The sequence below is a fragment of the Physella acuta genome, unplaced genomic scaffold (assembly GCF_028476545.2).
Source record: "Physella acuta isolate Inbredline_101_S28 unplaced genomic scaffold, ASM2847654v3 ptg000862l, whole genome shotgun sequence".
NCBI lineage: Eukaryota > Metazoa > Mollusca > Gastropoda > Physidae > Physella > Physella acuta.
The window spans coordinates 319,576-345,683 of record NW_026732379.1 but is presented as its reverse complement, the minus strand read 5'-3'; the positions used below and the strand labels follow the sequence as shown (position 1 = coordinate 345,683).

At 40.6% G+C, this 26,108-nt stretch overlaps 1 protein-coding gene across 11 annotated transcripts in view; it reads right to left on the bottom strand.

Moving 5' to 3' along the window:
* The window catches only part of LOC131952256 (protocadherin Fat 1), a 221,384-nt gene that overhangs the window by 85,202 nt on the left and 110,074 nt on the right, over positions 1-26,108 (bottom strand). For all 11 annotated transcript variants that reach the window (XM_059314814.1, XM_059314816.1, XM_059314815.1 and 8 more), the window contains exon 5: positions 18,444-18,505. In XM_059314814.1, the coding sequence (XP_059170797.1) occupies positions 18,444-18,505 (62 nt within the window). The remainder of the gene's footprint in view (positions 1-18,443; positions 18,506-26,108) is intronic.

Here is a 26,108-nt window from a genome sequence, read left to right as displayed (position 1 = left end):
TGGGATTATGAGGGTAATGTGTGGGCAGTGAATGGAATTTCGTAGACAGTGGTCGGGATTATGTCACCTACGGGGGGCTGGGTTTACGTGAGCAGAATCGTATGGTCAATGTACCAGCAGTGAATCGGATTGTATCAGCAGTGGCTTACTGTCTTACGCTGCAATACCTGCTTGGGTGGGCGGTGGTATTCCAAGTTTTAAAGGTTGAATCTTGGACTGTATAAACGTTACCGAGAGATAACGAGTGTATGTGATGGTCCCTCAACAATCCGCTCTTGTACATTTTATGTATAAAATAACACCTCTACAGCTGGTTAATAGTCTACACGGTGAACTTTAACCTCTGTAAGTAATGTAAATATGGAGGCGATATAAAAAAAATAAGGGGAGAGAACCGGGACACAGGGGAAGCAATACAGGCGGGGATTAAATAGTTGCTTTATTATCCCATTAAATTCATTAACACATAAAGCAGTTCGGGATATGGGGAGCGGACCGAGGGGGGGGGGGGGGGGGGGTAGAGTCGCGAGGGTTTTCCGCCCCGCACATCTGGCGGTAGTACTCACTCACTGACACTGACCTTTAGCTGGGGCTGGGTGTAGATGGGAACCGAGGCGTGAAATAATAATCAAGGTGAAAATAGAGTTGGGGGAGGGTGGGTGGGGGTATTTAGGAGATATTTGAAATAATTTTTTTTTAAAACTCGAAAACAACCCCGGAATCTAAATTCGAAATTTGTGTAAAAATAATGCTAAAATTGGGGACGGCGTGGCCGAGCGGTAGAGAGCTAGACTGCTAACCGGAAAGCCTCTAGTTTGAATCCCGGGCTTAAGTCTATAGGACGTAACCACCCATCTATATTGGGTACCTGACTTATGTTAGCGAAACTAGTCTCAAGTAGAATGTCCCTGAGTCAGGGGCGGAACTACAGTGCCGCCAGACCCCGCAATGCGGGGGGGCCCACGCCATTTAGGGGCCCAGAGCCGACCATTAATACATTTTTTTATAGTTAGAAAAAAGTAAATTTTCTTTCATTTTTGACTTGATGGTTGTTTTGTAAAAAATTACCGTAGCTGCAGTTGGATTATCTTTATTCTATAGACACCACCCCACGCTCTTATATATTCTTTTCCCTTATTTTTTAAACCACTTTGTAAGCCGAGTCTTTCTCCTACAATTAAACTTATCAGAGATAAGCAAATGTTCAAACCACTTCCATGACTTATTTCCCTTTTTGTACAAATAGTCTAATAAGGGTGCTCATAAGCTCCTTTTAATAGATTTGTACTGAACAAATTAAAACGCAATTATTTGTCTTAATTATTATTTTTTTTATAAAGTAATTACCAAAGAATGATATTGTATAAAAAGGAGATGTACTAAAAAATAATATTTTAAAAATTAATAATATAAATACAAAAAAACATAAAAATAAACATAACACGAGACACCATTAGTTATACAAAGCTTTCATGTTTTATATTATTTTTGACTGACTAAATGTTAAAGGCGATTATATTAGACATTAATTCAAACTGATTTTCACAAAACACATTATAACGTTTTGTATTAGATCTAGATCTATGTATAAGTAAACCATCTTAAATGAATGAAAGAAGGCTACAAGTAAGAAAGAAATATTACTATTGTAAATCTGTATCAGTCCTCACAAGCCGATGATGAAAACTGTAATACTAAAGCGAACACACAACGGACGCTATAAATTACAGGCCAGCAATGAGCATCCCATGTTCGTATTTTGTGATAGCATATATATATATATATATATATATATATATATATATATATATATATATATATATATATATATATATATATATATATATATATATATATATATATATATATATATATATATTATATATCATATATAGGCATATATATATATATTATATATCATATATAGGCATATATATATATATATATATATATATATATATATATATATATATATATATATATATATATATATATATATATATATATATATATATATATATGGGGGGGCCTAAAAAGTTTTTTTGCGGGGTGGCCCTTTTTTTCTAGTTCCGCCACTGCCCTGAGTCTACCCAGATGAGTACCTAACTCACGTTAGGGAAAGCAAAGGTGGCTAGGCATAGTGCTGACTACAGTATCCATTCATATGCCGAGGTCCCTGAAACAGATGAACCCTACTTCATCTGCCCCATGTGTCTTGGGCATGGAGGAGAAAAGATGATGAATTCTAAAATATGGTAACAATAATGTATGCTAATGGAAAATTTCCGTTCCTTTTTCTCGCCAACTTAATTAAAATGAGCCTAAAATAATTGTACGGCATGCTACATTGCTTAGATAAATACCAAGTCAGGTTCATATATAAGTCACCGAGCTCATCCAGCTCTAATGAGTACCAGACATAGTTTGGGGGATACTTTATCTGCCTTATTTAAGTTCACTTTATCTGCCATATTAAAGTTCAGGTATGAAATTATTTATTTAACACCGAATGGATTCATACTAGAGTGGGCTGATAAAAATGATGAATACAACGTGTAGGGTTAGCTGCCAATAACCCAAACCATATCGCAGCAAGAAAAAAAAAATATTCCCGTAATCCATTCTAAGATATTAAAAAATAAATCGTTCGGGTAATTTTTTCTTTAAATATAGCATTAAAAATTGTTTTTCTTTTTTATGTTAACTGTAATACCTATTTTCATTCAACATTTTGATTTCGCTCCACATTTTGACTTCGCTTTATACTTTCATTTCGCTCCATAGTTTCATTTCGTTAAACATTGACAGTGAAAGATTTTCTCAGACTAGCTTGAGATTTCAACTAATTGAATAGTATCGACGACGTGTACCCCACCCCTCCCCCTACACACATGCTCTCATATTTCCCCGCAAGTTTCCAGCCCTCGACTGACCCTCCATGTTTCTCTGGTTGCATCAGCGAGAGCGACTGCATAAAAAAAACAACAAGAAACCCATCGAGTCGACGAGTTCCTCGGCGAATCAGTTGCAGACGCGAGCTGCCAATACCCATCAGGAAATTAGGATACAAATTCGGCAGCGACGCCGGAAATCTGATTACGTGAAATCCGTTAGTTCGCCAAGATAAACAACGCCATGTGGCAGAAAGGGTGGAATAGGGGGGGGGGGGGACATCATGAGCTGATGTTGGATGGTGTACCACATATGCAAACAGATACATACGCATACATAGGCCTACATATATACATGCTAATGCGCGATTAAACACACGCTCAAGCAAATAAACTTTCTAGCATATTCATAAGACAGACAGACAGACAGACAGACAGACACACACACATATTATATATATATATATATATATATATATATATATATATATATATATATATATATATGGTCTCAGAAAAGCACATTCCACACCGAAATACTTGTAATATAGGCTCTAATGTTAAAACAACATTGGGATGTAGGTCTATATTAAACAAACACATCTTTTTTTGTTTCTGGTACGCCCACTAAAAAAAAACCCAAAAGACCCAACACAACGCATCATAAATCCGTGTCAACATGCAATATACCGGGTTGATAAACATGGTTGAACGGGTTGATAAACACGATATCGTGACATGTCCGCGGGCGCTTGTTATCTTTTTAACAGCTAATTAACATAGGGGGAGATAATTTAGGATGGTACATTTTTCGTCGCCCCGTGTCACGCCCCTTGATTAATTAAATCAATTGAAGCTAATGAGATTCTGATTGACAGAAGACATTACTGGCGTGTTATGACTCCGCCCGCCCCCCACCACCTCACAATATCATACCCTGATAGTTATTTGAGGTGCATTTTTAACATACACTCAGGGCCGGCGCTACCTATAAGGCAAACTAGTGGATCGCCTAGGGCGCCGTCCCGAGGGGGGGGGGGGGGGCGCAAACGGTTTAACCGCTATTATCGAAAAGTACCTAATAATTAATAACTTTTATAAAGGAGTAGCGATCTATTTCGGCACACAGGACGGACTATCAATTTTGGACCTCCACCCCAAAATTAGGGCTATATATGCCTATATTTATTCGCGATGGTGAAAAACCAACCCCACCACCCTAAGTTGGAATGTTCGAGGCGCTTTTTACCAGTCACTTTGCCTTTTTACTTTCTCGTATATACGAAGTATAGAGAAAGTCTTGTAATCGTGCAAAAAAAAAAATCGAGATTTTTGCAAATCTCGACGTTTTGCATCTCACTGATACGGAAAAACATAATTTTGCAATCTTGTCCGTATGTCTGTGTGTCTGTGTGTGTGTGTGTCTGTGTGTGTGTGTGTCCGTGTGTAAACACGATAACTTGAGTACCGTTACAGCTAGGTTGATGAAATTTCATATATAAGTATTTAATCAAAATCGTAGATCCGTATCAACTTTTGAGCGATTTCCGATAACCGGAAGTGGTACTTTTCCTACTTTGAATTTTTCAAAAGCCTATAACTTGAGTACTATTTCAGATAGATAAATGAAATTTCATACGTAAGTAAAAGATCTAATTCTCTACCTTCTATTAAATTTTGAGTCATTTCCGTTGACTGGAAGTAGTACTTTACGCTACTTCCGATTTCTCAAAAAACTAATGTAAATTTTAAAAGTAATAATAATATTGCGCACTATTATGCGCTTTTTTATTTCACGTTCACTTGGTGTGCAATTAATTTGTCTACGAGATTTTATTCTATTTTTAAAACTTTAAGTATTTAAAATGGATTAAAAATCATGTCTATAGCCCGAGTTCCCATCCCCTGTTATTTTATATAAGAATATTCGAGAAAGTTTAGGGGAGATCACTCCCGGTTTATTTAATTTGGTGTCACATAATTGATGTAGAAAACGATTAAATAAGTTCGTAATTTAAATTTCGAACATTTTAATAGGGCTTGTAAGTCTCGTTTTCTTTGACTTTGAATTAGAAATCTGTCCTGGTGTGTAGAGTTTTGTAATGACGGGGTGTTCTAAGTATTGTACTTGTTTGGTAAGTTTTGATGAATCGTTTAGGTTTGGGAGTAACGGCTGAAGGCTGTTGCTGATTTGGTTTCGTAGGTATAAAGTATCTAAGTGTTAAAGTGTCGTTTTTTTTATTTGGCTGTTGTGTAGTTGAAGGTCTAGTGGAAGCTTATTGGTAGTAGAGAAATGAGAATGTAGGTGATAAAGTATCGTAGTTCTGGACTTCGGGAGTATTGATTCTTGTGGTATTAAGGTATCGAATTATATTGACTGTTAAAGTGTAGTAGCAGGTCCAGTGAAATCGTTGTTGATTGAGAGTACCGTTTGTAGAGCTTGGTGAAGTTAATCGAGTTGGTGTCTTAATTCTGGAGCATCGAGTCTAGTTATGTTTAGGTATCGAAGTTTGATATGTTGTGAACGTAGTAGAGTATATCGAGTAGTCGAGTTTATCGTAAGTTAGATCATTTCAAATCAGTACGGAACACACTACATAAAAGATAGGCGTTCTCTAGTTGAAAAAATCTTTAGTTTTTTAGGAATCTTTAGTACCACTATTAAAGTATTAATATATATTAAGTCGAATGGAATTTATAACTAACCGTAAACTTGGTTTTTTCAAATTGTATTTATATTTTTCAATTTTTAATCCATAATTCTAGCAATGTCTAAAACCGTTACCCGTGGTTGTTTTTTTTTTAAGACATCCCTTTATTAAGGGGATCCAAAATTTTCTATGTCATTTACAAGAAGCATATGTCATTCCATGTATGTCATCAAAATTGAATAGAAGCAAGTTATAATAAAAATACCGTTTTTAGAATTTCAAACTAAACATACAGTTAAGTATTCAATAGGTAAAAGATATTGTTTTAACAAGATTACATAGCTAATATAAAAGATTTGATATAGTTATTACGTAATGAAATTAAGAGGTTTCATTGAGTTTTTAAACAGGTCTTAGTTATACTTGAATAATTTAGCAATTATTGTGAAAGTTATTTCCCTTGAATAAAATTTTGTTATTTGGATTTTCAAATGGGAGATAATTCGTTGCTTAACTTTACATTCATTTCAAATTCCTGCTTAGCTCTAGAAGCCAAAACTACAAAATATTTGGCTTACAATTTTTTTTTTCCCAAACATCCACCGAAACTCACATGGAACATATTTTAACTACGCTAACCTTATAAAAACAAGCCAATCCGGCAGGGAAGCGCTGAGACCACCGACCCAACTTGCCAGGTACACGGTGACTAAATTGACATATTTCACATCATTGTCATCCGCTCATCAGACTTGACATAAATGTCAAAACACACCGGTAGGGTTCAGGGGAAGTAAATCGAGGTGCAGCTTTTTTTTAAGGAGTAGTAAAGGAAAAGAACTCTAAACTTTAATTTGAAACACAGTGTGCATCGCTGAAAAGGAGTAAGGGGAGACAACTCTCATCTGTAATTTGATACAAGGTGCATTCACTGAAAAGCGAATACAAATCTAAACACTAATCACTGTCTGTGCATACAGCTACACAAATAGGACGTGATAATGTGAGTCCTAGTTTCATGTCGCCCAGAGCGAAAAATTGCATTGTGGGAAACGAGGTGGGGGGGGGGGGGGGGGGGCGCCACATGTACTCACAACGGTTGACACGTCACATTTGTGGGACTATGAAAAGATAGGGTCTGGCGCTGGTAGCACTGTCGAGTATGTCGGGGTGAGTGGGGGAGGGGTGCTGGTCGTGGGGGGAAGGGGTCACATAATTTCGCTGACGAGACAGTTGAGAAGGTCTAGTTTGGGCGTAGCTGTGTTATTTCTAACCTTGACTTTGTGTTATCAAAATACATCCGGGACATACATACATTATATATATATATATATATATATATATATATATATATATATATATATATATATATATATATAATGTATTTCTATAACATTCTACGAAAACATAATATCCGGCTATTTTCCTATGCAGTTAAACAAAAAAGTTAGCCAATTTCAGTCCAAAAAAAAAAGTACAGTGTTGTAAAATTCTTCCGTGCAACAAAAAAAAAAACCAGACCACCCAATCAACGCCATTCAAACCTTTCAACACTAAACTCCCAGCATCAACACCAGAACCCTCCCCCTTATCAACACAAACCCACCTCCCCCATCAACACAACCCTCCCCATCATTGTATCATCGTCTACTACCACATTGAAAAAAAAAAGAAAAAAAAATGTGTTTTAGCAGTTTATATGTTGTTATGTTATTTTTAATCCCCTCCGGAAAGGTGAGCAGACATGGCTAATCAGCAACATAAACCCTAACCACGCTACCTGCCATTTTAAATACACCCACCACCACCACGTCACCTGTCTTACGTCCCGGCGTTAACGGGCATGCCGGGATAACGCTGGGGGGCACACGGCGCCCGCCTGTAAGATAAAGCACCCCTCCCGGTACCGCCACCCCGCAAATAGCTTTTGTTTTCTAGCGCTAATTAAATGGCCGCCCCCCTCGACGAAGCCTCGGTAAATATGCGGGTCGGCGGCTCAAGGATTGGAATGTGATAAGGTCGCGTGCGGCAGAGTGCAGGGATGTATTATTGATCCCGATCGATATCGATGATTGCCCTGCGCGGTGGTCACGCGAGGGTCGACAATTAATGATTACGCTAATTGGTTTGGAGGAATGTGGGGGGTGAAAAATTAAAGAATTTGCTCTCCGTCACGTACACAAGTGGTCAGTAAAAACAGTTACAATTTGTTTGGTTAGTTTAGGGTACGGAGTGGCCTAGAGGTAGAGAGCTTGGCTTCTAACCCAAATGTAGAACGTCCCTGAGTCCACCCAGCTCAGATGGGTACCTGGCTCACGTTAGGGCAGGTAAAGGCGGCTGGGCATAGTGCTGATCACACTATCCCTCCATATGCCGAGGTCACAAAAAACAGGTGAATTCTACCTCACTTGCCCCATGGACCGTCAGGTTTCGAAAACAAAACTTAACCAAAACTTTTGCAAATTAATTGTTTATTAAATATGGCTTAGGAAAAGAAAGTAGGTAAACATTTATAAAAAGGAATTTTGAAACTGTTTACTTTGTATATTTGATTGATAAGGAACGTTAAAATGTAATTTAGTATGTAACTTTTTTTTTCTTTTATTAATTATGGCTGTGCAAAATACAACTACATAAAAGTTGCATTAATAAAATGCACGATATCCAATAAAGTGGGGGGGGGGGGAGTGTTGATAGACTTTCATACGGCACATTCCAATAAAAAGGAATCGTAGAAATAAGCTTAATCTGATGCCCGCTTCCAAACTTTAATAAAGAGAGCCTTTTTTTTTCTTATTTATTTTTCACCCCACAGATCATTTAACCCTCGTGTATAGCTCGAGGGTTGGCGGAAATGAATGGAGGAAAAAAGGCCCCCAGTTGTTGAATTAATTCAGATTGATTGAATGGGGGCGTCTGATTGATGAGTAAGGTCATTGATCGAATATTTAGACCGGTCAATAGGTAAAACGTGGTCGGCGTGGTCGGGTTGGTAAAGATTGTGGATAAGCCTCGAGTTCGAACCCAAGGGCTGATGAGGCTCGATAGCTGGGTACAACTCCAAAACTGCTGCCCTGTAGTTCTTGGTTGGACAAAAACAAATCTAGGAAGAAAAGCAGGCTGAAAACGGAACAATAACAACGGACGCATATTAAGTTGACACGTGATATTTAATTGTGTTAGAGGGAATCCCATCCAACACAAAAAAAAAGAGCGAGGAACAATAAGAAATAGAATCTTAACCCTCTATAATTTAAATACAGATAGTTGTATTAATGTAAAGTTTGAATGCGACATCTAAAGGAATTGTAACGGTGACCCTAGGCGCCCATTAGATCAGGGTTTGATAGAAGACAATTAGTAATAAAACAGGTGGCGTTAGTTACCTCACAAAGTAAAGATAACTACAGGTACAATGGACGTTTCGACCCAAGGTCTTCAGAGAGATGATATCAACTAGAGCCAGGGAACCGAACAGGTGACTTCTAGGTTACCAATTATTTGCTCTACAACTTGACCATATCGATGAAGAATCGCTGGTATAAATACATGTGTAATGGCGAGTAGGGGGGGGTGTCATTAATTAATTTTTCAGAACCAGCCAAAATCTAACAGTACAGTAATCAATTTTTTTTATAGCAAGCTTGACCAGAGCAGATTTTTAAAATGTTACAATGTAATTTTTAAAAAAAATATGTTCTTGAAGCGAAATACAACTGTCAAGCTTGCTATTGAAGGGGAGGGGAAAACAAAGGGAGGGGGAGATCACTTATATATATATAATAATATGCCAAATGGTAAAAGCCCTCTACATTGTCAAGTTATAGACATCAAATCTTTGAAAGCTAACTATAACTCAAGTTTTACAAATCGCTGAAGAATTTTCAGCAACAATAACCTTCGTGACACGTCCCACAACCTCCATCAACACACGGGTAACACAATACCATAAGACCAACAAGCGGAATGGTGTGTATGTGTGTGTGTGCCGGGGGGGGGGGGGCACTGTCCCAATATTTTTACCATTCGTCTTGACTCCAAGAGTCTCACAATCCATTTTTCACAACTGCGCGCTAATGCACTCAACAAAAGGTGACGGTGGACGGGAATACAGGTAGCCGAGGTTTATTTTTGTGGGTAGCCCGATTGATGTGGCTACACAGAGGGTAATTATGTTGAGCTACATTGGCTACCCCAGTTTAAAGAACCGACAAAGACCACTTCACATAACAATTGGTCCTGGAGAGTATGGATTAGTTACGTCATCGCTGTGACGCGACACCAAGTTTTGTGAACACAAAATTTGGATTTGAGAGTAGGTTAAAAATATTTGAAGAAAAAAAATTGCTATGATAATAAGACTGGTTTGAAGAAAATTAAAAAAACAACAACATAAAATTGCAGTAAGATAGGGTAAGATTAAAATTTGCATTGTCATGTTTCGTTTATCGTTTTATATGACGATGGCCTAAGGTCGAAACATCACTTGTAATGCGTTTTTTTTACTCTGCTGATACTGTTTTCTCTCGTTAATTTGTCATCTCAGATTTAGATATTGAAATCCAATATTAAATTCAGTAGTGTGTCTACTACCTAGTTTGCTGCTAAATAAAGTTATCAGAAAAAAAAAAAAAAAGGCAGCAGATTTTTCAACGTGTGTAGTAAAAGGGATTGGTTAAGGAAGCCAATTTGTGGTATGTATGGGGGTGAATGGGGAATTGAGGGGGGGGGGGTCTAGCCCAGATCACACGTCAGATAATTTGCGAGAGAGCCCCCCGAACAAATTTTTGGCGTCCACTGGTCAACTCTTTACGTCCACTAATCCCCCACTCCCTCGGGGGCAGTAAATGTCTGAGCTGTGTGTCGAGGGGTGGTGGGGGATCTTGACAAATCATGGTCCGGCCATTAAAAGACGGTGACATCTTTTCACTTATGATTTGGCCCGGTGGGTCGCGATGTATAATTGGGGGAGGAGGTGGGGTGGGAATAATTCCACAAGGAAGGTGGGATGGTAATAATTCTACTTTTTACATTAGAGATCAAAAGGAAGTTCTGCCCTGACCAGTCGTGATACGGGTAGAGATAGTGTCCAGCTAGTTATGGCCGGAGGGACATGCCGCTAAGCACAGTCACAAAGACTGGCAGACAGTACTGCAAAACTCGCGAGCTTCGCGGAATGAAAGTTTTATAAGCTTCGCGGAATGCAACATTTTTACAAGCTGTCCCGAGTACAATTTCAACATTTCTTGCAGTGCTTCTCAAATCAGTTTTCGCGGGCACCTAAGGTTGTAGGTAGTGTAACTTCAAGTATAAGGCTTTTTATATACATTTACAACAAGAACTTCAAATATATTAGAATGCAGTGTAGGCTTATATATTTTTTATTTTAAAGAAATTTTTAAACAAACTCAAAGACAATATTTATTTCTTTTAGACCTAATTCTACCTAAGTAACGTTTTGGCGAATGGCAACTAAGCAAAGTATATTCTCGAAAATTTTACTTTAACTTATTACTTATTTGATTGAAGTTTATAAAGCGAAAGTGGATGGGAAGGTGAGGGTATATTAATGTTTTTGGGGGTTGTTCTATCACTTTAGAGTGAGTTGTGTGAAGATTTTTGGTGATGGGGAGGGGGGTGTTCTATGATACAAGGCTGGGGTATATTAAAGTTTTAGAGGTGTTCTATCACACATGAATGAAGATATTGTGGGTATTAACAAAATTGGGGTGTTCTATCAAGCAAGATGGGGGGTGAATGACAAAACGGGGGTGTTCTATCACACACCATAGCACTCAGTTTCAAGCCACGGGTCAGCAGGCGACCTTCACCCAAATCTCGACGTCTTGTAATACCCAATGAAAACACATCAAATTCAGGGGGGGGGGGGGGGGGCATGTCGTTAAGGGGAGGCCACTCCTGTCGGGAATAAAAGTCCAGGGGGAGATTACTCTAAGTGAGGTGTGGGTGGAAGCGTTGGCGATACAGTGGGGGTCGTATTCCCCTGTGGAGTTCCCTGTGGGCGGAATGCAAAAATAGTTCCACGGACGGGGGACGGAGAGTTGGGGACGGGGACAAAACTATTTTTTTTTATTAAATGTGAGTTTGATCAGTTACAACGGTACTCGTAATATCATTTAAATCAGACAAACTCAGAGGCCCTAAAATTATTATTTTTTTGAAACTTTTTTTTTCCTCCAAAATCTTTTCCAAATTACATTGATAGAGCCGGGGTGAAGTAAGTGCAATGACAAATGTTCAGTAAAAACCAACACGTTGGTTTGATTTCGTGTGGGGGTATTTCCCCAGGCGAGTAAACAGGGTTATCTAACACGGCTTAGTACAACTAAACTTTCATGTCATAGTCGTCGTGGTGTACAGGAAAAAAATATTTAATTTTTTTATTATGATTGATTGCTCAAAAAGAAATGTATCTTTTACGTTTATTGAATAATTTATTATTAAAGTATTAGTAAAAAATATAATTCTAAAATTCATTAACAACATATTGTACTAGATGTCTTTTCAAGTCGAATAAGGGTCTTTTAATGTTCTTTTTTTTAATTTTACTTATGGAATTTTTTTTCTTAAAACAGATGATAGACAACTGTCCCACTGATGTCACATGGTGATGTGACACGGTGAGGTCACACTGATGTCATTCGGTGATGTCATTCGGTGATGTCACACTGATATCATTCGGTGATGTCATTCGGTGATGTCACACTGATATCATTCGGTGATGTCACACTGATGTCACACGGTGATGTCCCTCTATTGTCACACGATGATGTCACACACTGTGATGTCACACTAATGTCACACTAATGTCCAACTAACGTTGTTTAAAACCCGTGAACGTGTGTCCAATTCCCCGTACCACTCTAGGTGAGTACCGTCTAGACAGTTTTATCTCCTCGCCCGCATACAGGGTCTTCGGACTGTCCAGAGGTTAAGCCCGATGACGTCAAGTCGTGACAGCTCTAAGCTTTTCCTCTCGGGTAACCGTGGTCCTGTCACGTGGTACCGTTACATTTTGTCACGTGCAACCGTTACATTTTGTCACGTGAAACCGTTACATTTTGTCACGTACAACCGTTACATTTTGTCACGGCGAAACGATACATTTTGTCACGTTCAACTCAACCGTTACATTGTCACGTACAACGATTCATTGTCACACGTGCAGTTGCTGTGTTTTGTCACAAGTTGAGTGTCGTCACGTACAAGCTCTGAGTTGTATGATCGGCCCTCGGATGTTGAGGCGAGATAGGACGGGTCGCCCAAGCTTGAGACGCTATCTACTGGCTAGAACTCACTTGTGGTTTGAGGTCTGCTGGTGGTGATACCATTTAGTCTGACTTAGTTTTTTTTTCCTTGATTTTTTTTGGTGGGGGGGGGGGGGGGAGGACGGAGGGGGGGGGCAGAGTAAGCCACAGGAAAGAAAGTCACATACACTATTTACATAATGTAATTGTGTTAAGTAATAAAAATATTTTATAGCTAACGTTGTGTGAAGCGGTGGGGGGGGGGGGGGGTCAGAGTTTCAGGCATCTCCCCTACCTCCGAAGCATGTCAACCCTTCTCCCACCCAGGCTAGGGTGGTCATACTTAGGCTAAGGTTTACGTTGTCATATATATTGGGCCTGAGGTTAAGGTTGTCATACAAATATGGGCTAGGGTTAGGGAGGTCATACATATTTGGGCTAGGGTTAGGGAGGTCTTACAATAACAGATGACCGATGCGACCCTATGATAATATTGATGAACTATTTTATCAAACTCCCCCCCCCCTCCACCCCATACCATGTTGTTCATGGTCTTTCTAAAAAAACAAAAACAAAGTTCGTCTACAGCTTGTGAACACGCATTCTCTAAGTGTCTACAGACACAAGGATAAGGTCATTTGTGTTTGTTTGTTTTTTTCAATTTTCTAACCCATGTTTAACACGTCTGCTCTCAAAGATCAAATATAATTCAGCCACTATACCCATAAAACTGTATCAAGACACCACATTGTCTTACATCCATGTGACACACAAACAGACACACAAATAAAATCACGATTTCTTGAAAACCCGAACCGCTGTAAATGAAACAATATCTTAAATTGTTTTTCATTTACGGATACGTTACAAATAGAAAACATGAGTGCAGAAACAGCAGCTAAAAACAATGGCCACGCGTGCTAGATTGACAACAAGTTTAATCAGTGATTTTGGCCCACTTTAAAATTTTAAAAACCTTGGGATTTCCGAGATTTGCCGAGGGTTTCAAATGTCAGCGCGTTATGATAAGAAAGTTACAAGATAATGTTACGTGGCCATTGTTGTTTAATTTATGATCTCATGACAGGGAGTGGAACAGGGGAGGGTGGTGGTGGTGGTGGTAGTTGAAGGGTGGTAGTAGTGGTGGTGGTGGTGGTTGAAGGGTGGTGGTTGTGATTGAAGGGTGGTAGTGGTGGTGGTGGTGGTTGAAGGGTGGTGGTTGTGATTGAAGGGTGGTAGTGGTGGTGGTTGTGGTTGAATGGTGGTGGTGGTTGTGGTTGAAGGGTGGTGGTGGTGGTGGCTGTGGTTGAAGGGTGGTGGAGGTGGTTGTGGTTGAAGGGTGGTGGTGGTGGTGTGTGAAGGATGGTGGTGGTGGTGGTTGTGGTTGAAGGGTGGTGGTGTGTGAAGGATGGTGGTGGTTGTGGTTGAAGGGTGGTGGTGGTGGTTGTGGTTGAAGGGTGGTGGTGTTGGTGGTTGAAGGGTGGTGGTGGTGGTAGTTGTGGTTGAAGGGTGGTGGTGGTGGTTGTAGGGTGGTGGTGGTGGTTGTGGTTGAAGGGTGGTGGTGGTTGAAGGGTGGTGGTGGTGGTTGTGCTTGAAGGGTGGTGGTTGTGGTTGAAGGGTGGTGGTGGTGGTGGTGGTGGTGGTGATTGAAGGGTGGTGGTGGTTGTGCTTGAAGGGTGGTGGTGGTGGTGGTTGTGCTTGAAGGGTGGTGGTGGTGGTTGTGCTTGAAGGGTGGTGGTGGTGGTTGTGGTTGAAGGATGGTTGTTGTGGTTGAAGGGTGGTGGTGGTGGTTGTGCTTGAAGGGTGGTGGTGGTGGTTGTGGTTGAAGGGTGGTGGTGGTGGTGGTTGTGGTTGAAGGGTGGTGGTGGTGGTTGAAGGGTGGTGGTGGTGGTTGTGGTTGAAGGGTGGTGGTGGTTATGGTTGAATGGGGGGGGGGGGGTTCATGTGATCGATGATACAGAGCAAAATACTTTTGAGGACTTGTGTGTTGAAATAAGCATGGTGTGTAAACTTGACTAGAGATAGCGATAAACCACACGAAAAAAAAAGCACATTGTTTATAGGTAGGTTAGGTACCGGACAGGCGGTGGAATGTCAAGGTTGAACTAGTCAAGGTCAAAAGAAGAGGAAGAAGAGGACGGGGAGGGGGGGGGGGGTGGAATGTTGGCCCGTTATTCGATCAGAGCCAGCAGAAGTACGGCTCTGGTCGGCTGGTGAGTGGATGGACGGTACAAAATGCTGAACTTTAATGGCGGTGGGTAAGGAGGTGGGGTTGGGGTGGGAGGGGTGGATACGGCTGTACGGGATGACAGGGGTGGGGTACGGATGTAGGGGGTGGCAGGGGTGGGTACGGACGTAGGGGGTGGCAGGGTGTCGGGGTACGGATGTAGGGGGTGGCAGGATGTTGGGGGAGATTTATTGCAAATTTTCGGCCTTCTGATAAAGGGAATCACTATGCAGGCTATTAACAAACTATGTATGTGTGGGGAGGGGGGGGGGTAGGCAAGGAAATGAGAATGGGACTTATGAGAGAAATACACAAGGACATGTATTATGAGATAGAATACAATTTACGACACCAAAATCGATACATCAGACATACAAAGACATAGACAGCCACAAGTAAGGTAATACTTGGACTGGATTACGACTCTACAGACAAACGGCAATCACATTCACAAGCTAAATCTGACTTGGTTATCTCCCTTTTGCGACTATCTGACTCGCCATAAACAAATTGAAAAAGAAAATGTAACAAAGGGGAGAATGTTCTTTTACCTTTTTACTTACACTCATGGGAGCGGACAGGGGGTGGGGGGTGTATTAATGGCGAAGAGATGAGAATCAGGTTGCAGACGAGGTTATTATTCTGACATTTGGAGATGTAACCCCCACAGAAAACAACATCCGGGGATGAGCGGCCAGATTGCCCATAAGACAAATAAAAATTGGCCGCGCCCAATTAGAGCTGACATGGAGTACGGCGCGTTTCATAATTACACGTGCGCCGCTTACGACACGGAGCCAATCAAGGCGTGAAGCGCTCATCGTCCGTACGACGTCGGTGTACGCACGGGTCCACCTGGCGCTCAAACACAGACCACGTGGTGGGGATAGCGACTTCCGGAACTCTCGCGATACCTGACTGAGTTCGCCCCCCCCCCCCCTTGACAACGGTCTTTTAATATTGAACATGCTGGTAGGATAAATAATCAACGCTACATATTTTTTTCGCATTACAATCTTCCGAAAAAATGTGTGTGGGGGGGGGGGGGGTTAAGATGGAAAACTAGTGAAAATATGAAGTTAAATCATTAGGTTAATTGGTAAAGATGTGTTTTTTTTTTAAATAATTAAAGTTATACTTTTAAAGATAATATTTTGTGATAGTTTGACACCAAACCTGATCAGTGTTTCTCCCAGACTTTTTTTTCTCTGGGGGTGCACTTGAAATTTTCGGGAGGGGGGGGGGGGCGGACACTGTTAAAAGTATATAAAAAGTATATAAAAGTATATATTTTCTATATAAATTGCATTCCGTTCGGGGGGCGGTAGACTTTCTTCGAAGAGATGCCTGGAAGAAACTCTGAACCTGATCTAGTCCTATATGTAAAAGTAAGTTAGTAAAGTTCCTCTTTAGACCTCTCGATCTTTTGGGCAGACGTAGTAGAGGTCATGTTTCCTAACCTCGGCATTAGAAGGGATAGTGTGGTCGGCCGTCTTTACTTTCCCCAACGTAAGCCGGGTACCCATCAGAGCTGGGTTACTCAGGGACGTTATACAGTCTCAAGTCCGAACCAAGATCTGAACTCGAGACCTTCGGGCTAGCAGCCAAAACGGGTCCTGAATGTAACCCTTAGCCCTTGCTAAAATAAAAACTTTAACAGCGTTAAGGGCCGAGTTTAACAAACAACCAGGTCGTATACAGGATATCATTACTCGAATAGCGCTCAACTAACCTTAACCCTGTCACAGCCCTTGCCCTGATCCCAACTTCAATATTTATCTTCTTTTATTGGTCTTCTCCTAACACTAACCCTGGTCTTACAGGGAATATAAAGGAACAAACAAAAACTTAACGACACTCTATTGTGCTGCCAGACTTATAAGAACCAATTACGTAAACGCAAATAAGGGACATGACTCTAGCCAAACTTCCAATAAAATAAGTCAGTGACATGCATCAATTACAAACTTGAGGGTCGGGGAAAGCAAACACAGACGGACGAACTATCAGAAATACAATATTTGCTTTCTATAATTCATGACGAATTAAACGATTCGGTTTCTACATTAATTTTTTTTAACATTTGCGTCACTCTTCAAGGGAAGTAATTGGAGTTCTAATCCCGTATTTCCTTTAAAGGGAGAACACCAAAGGAAAGCTTTAAATAAAGTCTGGGCGAAACGATTACGATTCGAATTTAACTTTAGTCTTCGTGACTTTAAAAAAAATAAGCTCAGATTAAACATGTACTATTGACTTATTCCCCCTTTCTCACGATTTATCCTTCTTATATATTTAATGCATTTCAACAAGCGGCAACCACCTGCTCAATTATCTCCCCTCTTTAATCGACGAGCGATCGCTGTATTGCATATTTACTTTTCAAGAATTGTCGCGACATGCGCCTCGTATGCCCAATTCAACTTCCATGTTTTTGAACTACATCCGGGCAGCGCCGCGTAGCACTGCTAGGTCTTGCTGTGACGGACGATTGGGTTTTCCCGATCCCGAAATAGCAAAAAAAACCCACATACTTTTCTCTTTACTAAGGATTCGTAGCTGACATGACAGGGTTGTTGCCTACTGTGTTGCCGACGTAGCCTTACACTCATAGTGGGTGGCGCAGCTACAACATTTATACGTCAGGGTGGGGTGGGGGGGGGGGGGGAAACTACATGTGAACCCTGTTTCTGTGAACTCGGCATTTGAACGGACAGTGGTCAGCAATATGCCTAGCCGCATTTACTTTCCCAATCGTGAGTTAGGTACCCATTAGAGCTGGGTATACTTAGGGACGTCCTACAACTACTAGCAAACAAGGGCCGTTTTATTGGCTTGAACCCGGATTCGAACTCGAGGCTTTCGGGATAGCAGTCCAGCTTTCTATCGCTAGGCCACGCAGTCCCAGAACATGTTCGCCCCTAGTACACGTTCCTAATATAGGCCTAGGCATTAAAACAATTAATTTATACCATTTGACGTTTTGTATGCCAAGACACATAACACATATGAAAGACACACACCGCTGATATAAGACACACACCACTGCTGTAAGACACACACCACTGATGTAAGACACACGTGTATTTGTAAAGCGAACAACGTCACATTTTAAGCTCGTTCATCCGTCTCCATAGAAACACGGAAGCTCCGTTAGCGAGGCGTACGATCTCCATGGTAACCAAACAAAACGGACAGACAGGCGAAAGGGAAATTATATTGATGGAGATTTTTTTTCTTTTAAATGTGAGATAATCTTGAAGTGGTCATCGAAATACGTGATGGAAAACATCACGTGACTGGTTACACAAATCAATTTAAACTTTCAGGCAATGTGTATGTGTGGGTGTAGAGGAAGACAGCGTTGTGTGTGGGGGGGGGGGGGGGAGGTGGTACGAATACTGACCTCTAGTGCGTGTTCCTCCTGCGCTTCCCTGTCCAGCGTTTTGCTTGTAGTGCTCATCTGACCTGAAGATGGACAAAAATAATTGAAAATATTAGTCGAAATTTATAAATAACAGGACACAGTGAATACAGTCGACACTGGGTATATTAGTATTTTGTGCATCTGTTTTACTCGGTGTTTGAAATCGAAAGGTTGAATGAAATACCGAGAATGTTTATATTTAGCGAACACTACAAGTATAATGCGATGGGTTTTGAGGTAAATAAGGGTCGAACTATTGTAATGTACACCAACAAATCCATCATATTAATTCCACCTTAACCCCCAATGTTGTATCCCAGATTTTACAAGTGTATGTTTTGGCTCTCTTCCTCCCCCGCCCCACTGGTGTATCCCACATTTTACAAGTGTACCTTTTGGCTCTCCTCCCGCCCACGTGTTTCCATCCTATTGGAATATCCCATCCATGACCTTCAAATCCAACCCATGACATGTAAATCCCACTCATCATCTTCAAATCCCATCCATGACCTTCAAATCCCACCATGACCTTCAAATCCCACCCATGACCTTCAAATCCCACCCATGACCTTCAAATCCCACCCGTGACCTTCAAATCCCATCGTGACCTTCAAATCCCACCCGTGACCTTCAAATCCCACTCAAACACCACACAGCTTCCAGAATTAAACAAGCTTGAGAATACAATTAGCTGAAACATTTTTTAATGAGCGAGGGCTTTAAATAAAAACAAGATTTCAACAAAGCTCAAATGTCACGATGACCTCCCGGGGGTGGGGGGGATGCAAACAACGTCGTCTGCTCCGTGACCCACGCAAGCAGCGCCCAGATTTACATAATAGGGTTTCTGAGCCAGGTTTTTTTAAAAGAAATTTCTTAGCGCGTAAGACTTCCGGTTAAGTTAACCCGTGAATTTTGATTGGCTAGAATTTCACTACAATGTACTTTTACGTGTTGGGGAAAAACTTTTCACAATTTCATTTAATTAACAAAAGATTAGGTTTGATTTTTTAAGAACGTTAACGGGCCAGTGAAGTATCGTATGGGATATGTTTCAACTAATCTTGCAGTCAGGGATAGGGTTAGTGTTAGGACGAAGGTCAGGATAAGTTTTAACACTAGCCTAAGTATGCATGGTAAGCATCCTCTGACATTGCCATAGTTTATTTTAGTGCTCAATACAATTAACCCTTAAACCCGAGCCAAATTTGAGAACCACTCATTCCAATTTAGCACCGGTGCAACGAAATATATTTTGTACATAAAATGTTGTATGTTAGAGAAAAAGTTTGTTAGAAGTGGCGGTATGGTCGGGCAGAAGAGTACATAATTGCCGACGCCTAAAGTTCCGAGTTCGGACACTGGGCAGGTGAGGCTCCTTAGCTGGGGACAGCAAACCATCTAGCTAGGAGAGACAACTCCAAAATCAAACAACTTCAGTCTTGCATATTATTCTTTTGAGACCAAAGGCTATGGAAACAAATCCAAAACGAAAACGCAGGCTGAAGCTGGTTGAAGTCAACAGTTCAAATAAGAACGAAGAAGAACAAAAGGCACTGATGAAGATGACTAAACTTTAGACACGGGGGACCTAATTTGAGAACCACTGATCTATCTGTAGATCACTTCCTAACCTTGACCCCTGAACTTAACCTTAAAACCGTGGCGTTGCGGTGACAAAACACCTGTATCAAAAATAGATTTGTTATCGAAAAAACCTGTCAATACAGAATTCTAGCACCGTAGGAGATCGATAATTGGCCGTCAACAATCGATGTTATTGAACTGTCTTGATCAAATCAAAATGGCGGCTCGAGAAGGGAGAAGGGCGGTATTTAAACCAACAACAAAAAATGTATTCATTTAATTAAAGAATGTTGTGGAATGCCCACGTTTTCCTCACACGAGAAATGACAAATTAATTTTTTTTAAATTTTAATTAATTAACTTAATGTTGCAGGTTTGTCTTACCCAGGACTGAGGGCGTTAAGACAACAAGACGCGCCCTTCCGGCATGTGACAACTCGTGGTGACCCAGTAACCCAGGCAGCCCACTGCATGTCTGACGGTTGGTATTATATCTGCATACAGCGCGTGAATTCAACGATGCGCGAAATGCACGTGGCAAGAAGCCATTTTTTGTCACGCGCCTAGTTTTTTTTGTTTTTTTTTTTGGTAACAAAAACAAAATAAAAACATATACAAGGGGTCGCCCGTAAACGACGTCACGGCTTTAACAAATTATTCTACCCACTACATCTTTACAAAAAAAATGTCATCAGAGTAACGTTATTGAAAAAGAGAAAAAAACGTCATTCCGAAATCAAGAAATATTGATATAGGCGAACATTTATTTCATGAGCAGTTTTCGAATATGTGCAATGTTAACAAACTTTTCTTTATTTTAAATCGTATTAAGATCTTAAGTCGAAACACTATGTATTTTTTTAGCCCCTCTTCTAATCGAACTTAATTTTAGATTTTTAAAAGTGGGAGAGACTAATTTTTTAAAAGGCGTTCCTTAATCAGTCGGCATCAAAACTTTTTAAAAAATACAAGGTAGAATGGTGTTAGATGCATTCAAACAAATTGGAAACTTGACCACAAAGCTTGACCACTGAAATGCCACACAAACAAATTGGACATTAAGCTTGACCACTGAAATGCCACACAAACAAATTGGACATTAAGCTTGACCACTGAAATGCCACACAAACAAATTGGACATTAAGCTTGACCACTGAAATGGCTCACAAACAAATTGGACATTAAGCTTGACCACTGAAATGGCTCACAAACAAATTGGACATTAAGCTTGACCACTGAAATGCCACACAAACAAATAGGGCATTAAGCTTGACCACTGAAATGCCATACAAACAAATTGGTCATTAAGCTTGACCTCTGAAATACCACACAAACCAATGAGACATTACGCTTGACATCTGAAATGCCATTTAAAAAATCTGACTTGACCTCTAACATGAATGTTAAATTAATTTATCATTTAAAATATATGGGGAAAATTAGCGCAGAGGTATGCGGCCCAGCTGGATGGCTAACAGGTAAGAGAAATGTGAGGACCGAGTCATTAATTAACTCGCAGTCATAATGAGCTGGTGCAAAAAGGTTTCCTGCACGCGCCAGTTCATGTGGGTCAACCGGTTTGTGAAAACCATCTCAGTACAGTCGTACGACCATCGCTGGACCAACTGTACTGGTCATTTGATTTCTTCGTTTCTCTCAGATACAAATATACAAATGTCATGTGTAGTTCTTTAATAACATTTTAATTTTCAGTTTTACAAGATTTTTATGACCTCTCCTGTTTTATTTTAAAGATCATGTCCTCTGCAGGTGGTCAATAAGGCAGATGAAGTAGAGTTCACCTGTTTCTGTGGCGTCGACATAAGAAGGGATAGATAGTGTGGTCAGCACTATGCCCAAACACCTTTTACTTTTGCTAACGTGAATCAGGTACCAATAATAGATTGTAGACTCAGGTATGTCCTACGTATTCAAGCTCGGGATCTGATCTCAAAACTTCTGGTTTAGCAGTCGTGCGCTCTGCTGTCCAACCACGTCGTTTTATTTTTGTTCTCTGGCTACTAAAGGCACCGAAACACGACATAGGAAACCGACACACAGATATAAGACAGATACGATAGACCCACGAGACAGACATAAAAAAAAGATTCCTCTTTAGACCTAACGATGCATTGGGCAGATGAAGTGGAGTTTATATGTTTCTTGACCTCGGCATATAAAGCAATAGTGTAGTCAGCACTATGACCAGCCGCCTTTACTTTCCCTTAGGACTCTCATCAGAATTGGGTGGACTCAGGGACGTTCCACTAACTTGAACCCTGATTCGAGCTCGAAACTATCGGGTTAGCAGTCTAGCGCTCTACCGCTAGGCCGTGCTGTCCCATACGAGACAGACATACTAGGGACATAAGACAGGCGTCGATGGACCCATGCCGCTGAGCTACACTTTTCTTTTCACAAAAACAAAAGTAATTTAGAAGGAAAAAAAAACCTAATAAGAATTTAATATTTGAATTCTGTTATCAATCTCTCCCCCCCCCCCCCCCTTCCAGAAAAGTCAACTTTCCATAAAAAGAAATAATCATTTTATAACCTACTGAGAAATCTAAGTTTAAAAAAAAATTATTTCGTGGAATTAAAATCAATCGTTTATTTGGCGATAGCCCCCATCAATAACACATTTCCCTGGGGACTTGAGACCGAAAATTTGAGAGCCATTGGCCCACAATAACATCAAAGACTCAACCCGTTCCTTTTTCCTATAAGGGAAATAAACGTGTATAAACATCAGCGATTATTTTAGAGTTTTCTCCTCTTTCTCCCCCCCTCCCTACACTATTTTATTAAAGTACTAAAAAAACCAACTCGCGGACAGGAGTTGTCTTTGAAGTAAACCGAGGGTAATCCAAGGGGCAAACACCGAGTGAGGTGATGTACGTAATCGTTCCATTGAGTCACACGATGCTATGTAGACTAGAAAAATGTTAGGCGCATTGTTGGTAAATTGGGGGAGATCAAACCAAAAGGGGTTTATGGTTGAGACGAGGGGGAGGGGTGAAGTGAATGGTAGGGGGGTGGGGGAAATGTAGGGGAGAATTTAGATTAAAGAAAGTATTCCGGAATGTTTTGGTTTAACTCCCTAGACGGGCTCTTGAGGAAATATTTTCTTTTGTCTGGGAATTTTAGCAGACAGAATAGCTTGAGTAGGCAATAACTCGTGTAATGGAAGTCTATTTATTAAATATCTCTAAACTTCAATACAACGTTATGTCTTTTCCCCCTTTTCCGTTTGCACAAAAATATCTTTTTTTTTTTTTTAAAAATAACACTTTAAGACGGAACGTTTTAGCACTCGACATCCCATGGAATAAAAACTAGAAAAAAATAAATGGCCCAGAAATCTAAATTTAGAATAGTAATTAGGTCATGAGCTAGATGAAACCTCTTAGAAAAAAAAAACGAAAAGGGATTTGCTTTGGCGTTTGATTCTGTCACAAAAATCTGTCCTCATTTTGTCATCGCTTTAATGAGAGGATCGTGTGTGTAAAATATGTTTTTTTAAAGAAAAATAAAATAGTAAAAGATAAAGGTAGAAAATAAGATAAACTTTTTAAAAATGTATTTACTGTTACACAACTGAGCAAGATTGAATTAGCGGTCCTCAAATGGCGGGTCTCACCGATGTTTGTGTGTACGTGTGCGTATATCTTTACAGAAGGAAGTTCAGACGCACTTGATGCACGGGGAAAGGGGAACTAGTCCGTGAACTAAGCAGAGGCGTAGCGAGAGGGGGGTGGGGGGTGCGGACCGCACCGGGTGACACTATTTAGGGGGGTGACACCAAGGCAAAAAATAATAAAATATATAGAGAAAAACTTGAGGGGGGGGGGGGGGCAAATCGAAAACTTGAGGGGGGGGGGGGGTGGGTGCAAATCGAAAATTTGAAAGTTTGTCCCCGGGAAGGGTCGCTACGCCTCTGGGGGGGGGGGGTGGCACCATTAAGTGCCGCACCGGGTGACACCCGACCTCGCTACGCCACTGGAACTAAGCCCATGTAATTAACAGAATAAAATATCATTAAAGGTTAGCAGTCAAGGTTTAATAACATAAGGAAGTATCGCTGTACCTTATACCTAACTATAACCCTGAATCGAACATTACCGCTACTTTTAAACTTTTAAACATGAACCTAACCTTAACACAAACTTTACCATAAATTCTTACTTAATCCCCAAACAAACGAAAATTAAACCAAACTGTAAAGCCATGCCCTTGGCTTTTGCAAGCGTACTTCCTAGCCTACCTAATACACAATGTATTAAGTAGCTATTTAAAAAGCATGCATATATGAGACTTTGAGAACCACTGTATTAAGCAACAAAATAGAGGTGATCTTTATGCCTAATACACACTGTATTAAGTAGATATCATTTTAAAAAGCATGTGCATATGAGACTTTGAGAACCACTGTATACAGCAACAGAATAAAGGTGACCTATAGACTTATCAGATGGCAGTAGGAATTAAAGAACTTAAAATACCGTCAGGGCACTCGGCGCCGGGCTCGTACCCAGGAGAAAACGCGAGGTGACTGTTCTCTCGCGTTTGTCATTCCAGCCGACATCTGCCGGGGACTGACCAATCAGGGAGCGCGTTACATAGGTAACTTGGGTACCGAAGTTTGCTTAGGTAGTCATTTATTACACTTTCGGTTTGTCTTGTCTGCTGGTGTTTTATGTTAAATCTTAGACAAGAAGTGTTGAAAAAAAATGGACTTTCATATCAATAGTTCCACACATTACACATCAGTCCTACACAATATGCATAACCTACACACTGCATACAACTCACCAACTACACACTAGTTCAAAACACTACACAGTAGTCCAACATATTTACACACTACCCCAACATATTTTTTTTAAAACTACCAGTATATTTTGAAAAAAACTACACACTAGTCCAACACACTACACACCAAACCCAACATACCACTCACATACATAAACATCCATACACAACCCGTGTGCAACTAATTAACGCAATTACCAAATTACATGCACCTTGCAGGTAAGCGAAACACGAGCTCACCAGTTTCTCTGATGAAGGAATCAAACCGTATCAAATAACAAACAAAAAATCATGGCAGCCAGAGGGTTAACTCAGGTACACGAAACTATGCGTTTCATCTACCTGGGTTCGAACTTAAAACCTTAAGGGCCTTCAGGTTACCATTAACGATTGACCCAATCCCAACCTCAAAACTATGATAATTTACCTCTCCCACACCTTTTGTTCTGAACCTCACCCCCCCCTCATACACACAATATCTACCTCAATGTGTACACAGCTAAAACTCTCACCCACTCCATTCAAATTTGTAACACCACAAGTCTAATACAACCACGAAATTTCGATAACCCGCCCCTACTTGAGCATGGCCAACACTCGTTTCTTTCTTTAACTAACATCCCTCACTTCTAAAAAAATCTGCTAGTCACCATCCTATACTCCCCACATCTCGCTACAACTCCCACACCCCCACTCTCAACAAGTTGCTACAATCACCCACCCCTTTTAACCTTTATGCGCATGTACAGAATTTTCAGTCCCTCTTCCCCCGAACACTACACGTTTTTTGTGCATAGCATCCCCCGTCAAAACCACCTACATTGAGCCGTATGTCGAGTGTCAATATTGACAGCTGAGTTATTCCACAGTACAAAACTAAAACATCCCCAAGTCAGAAGAGCCGTGTTGACTTTCACACGCTGTTTGATGATGGGACATATTTCACATGCAGATGTGGGAACACGGAAAAATTGAAAGAAATTCACGCCCTACATTGCGAGATGGGCGACCGGCACTCTAAATAAGGCGTGCCACTTCCCAAACTAAGGCTCCAATACGATGCGTAGGCGCTCCAATACCCGAACTAAGAGCTTCTCACCAAACTAATTCTTCAATGTGATGCGTAGGTGTTCCAAGACCCGAACTAAGAGCTTCTCACCGAACTAATTCTTCAATGTGATGCGTAGGTGTTCCAAGACCCGAACTAAGAGCTTCTCACCGAACTAATTCTTCAATGTGATGCGT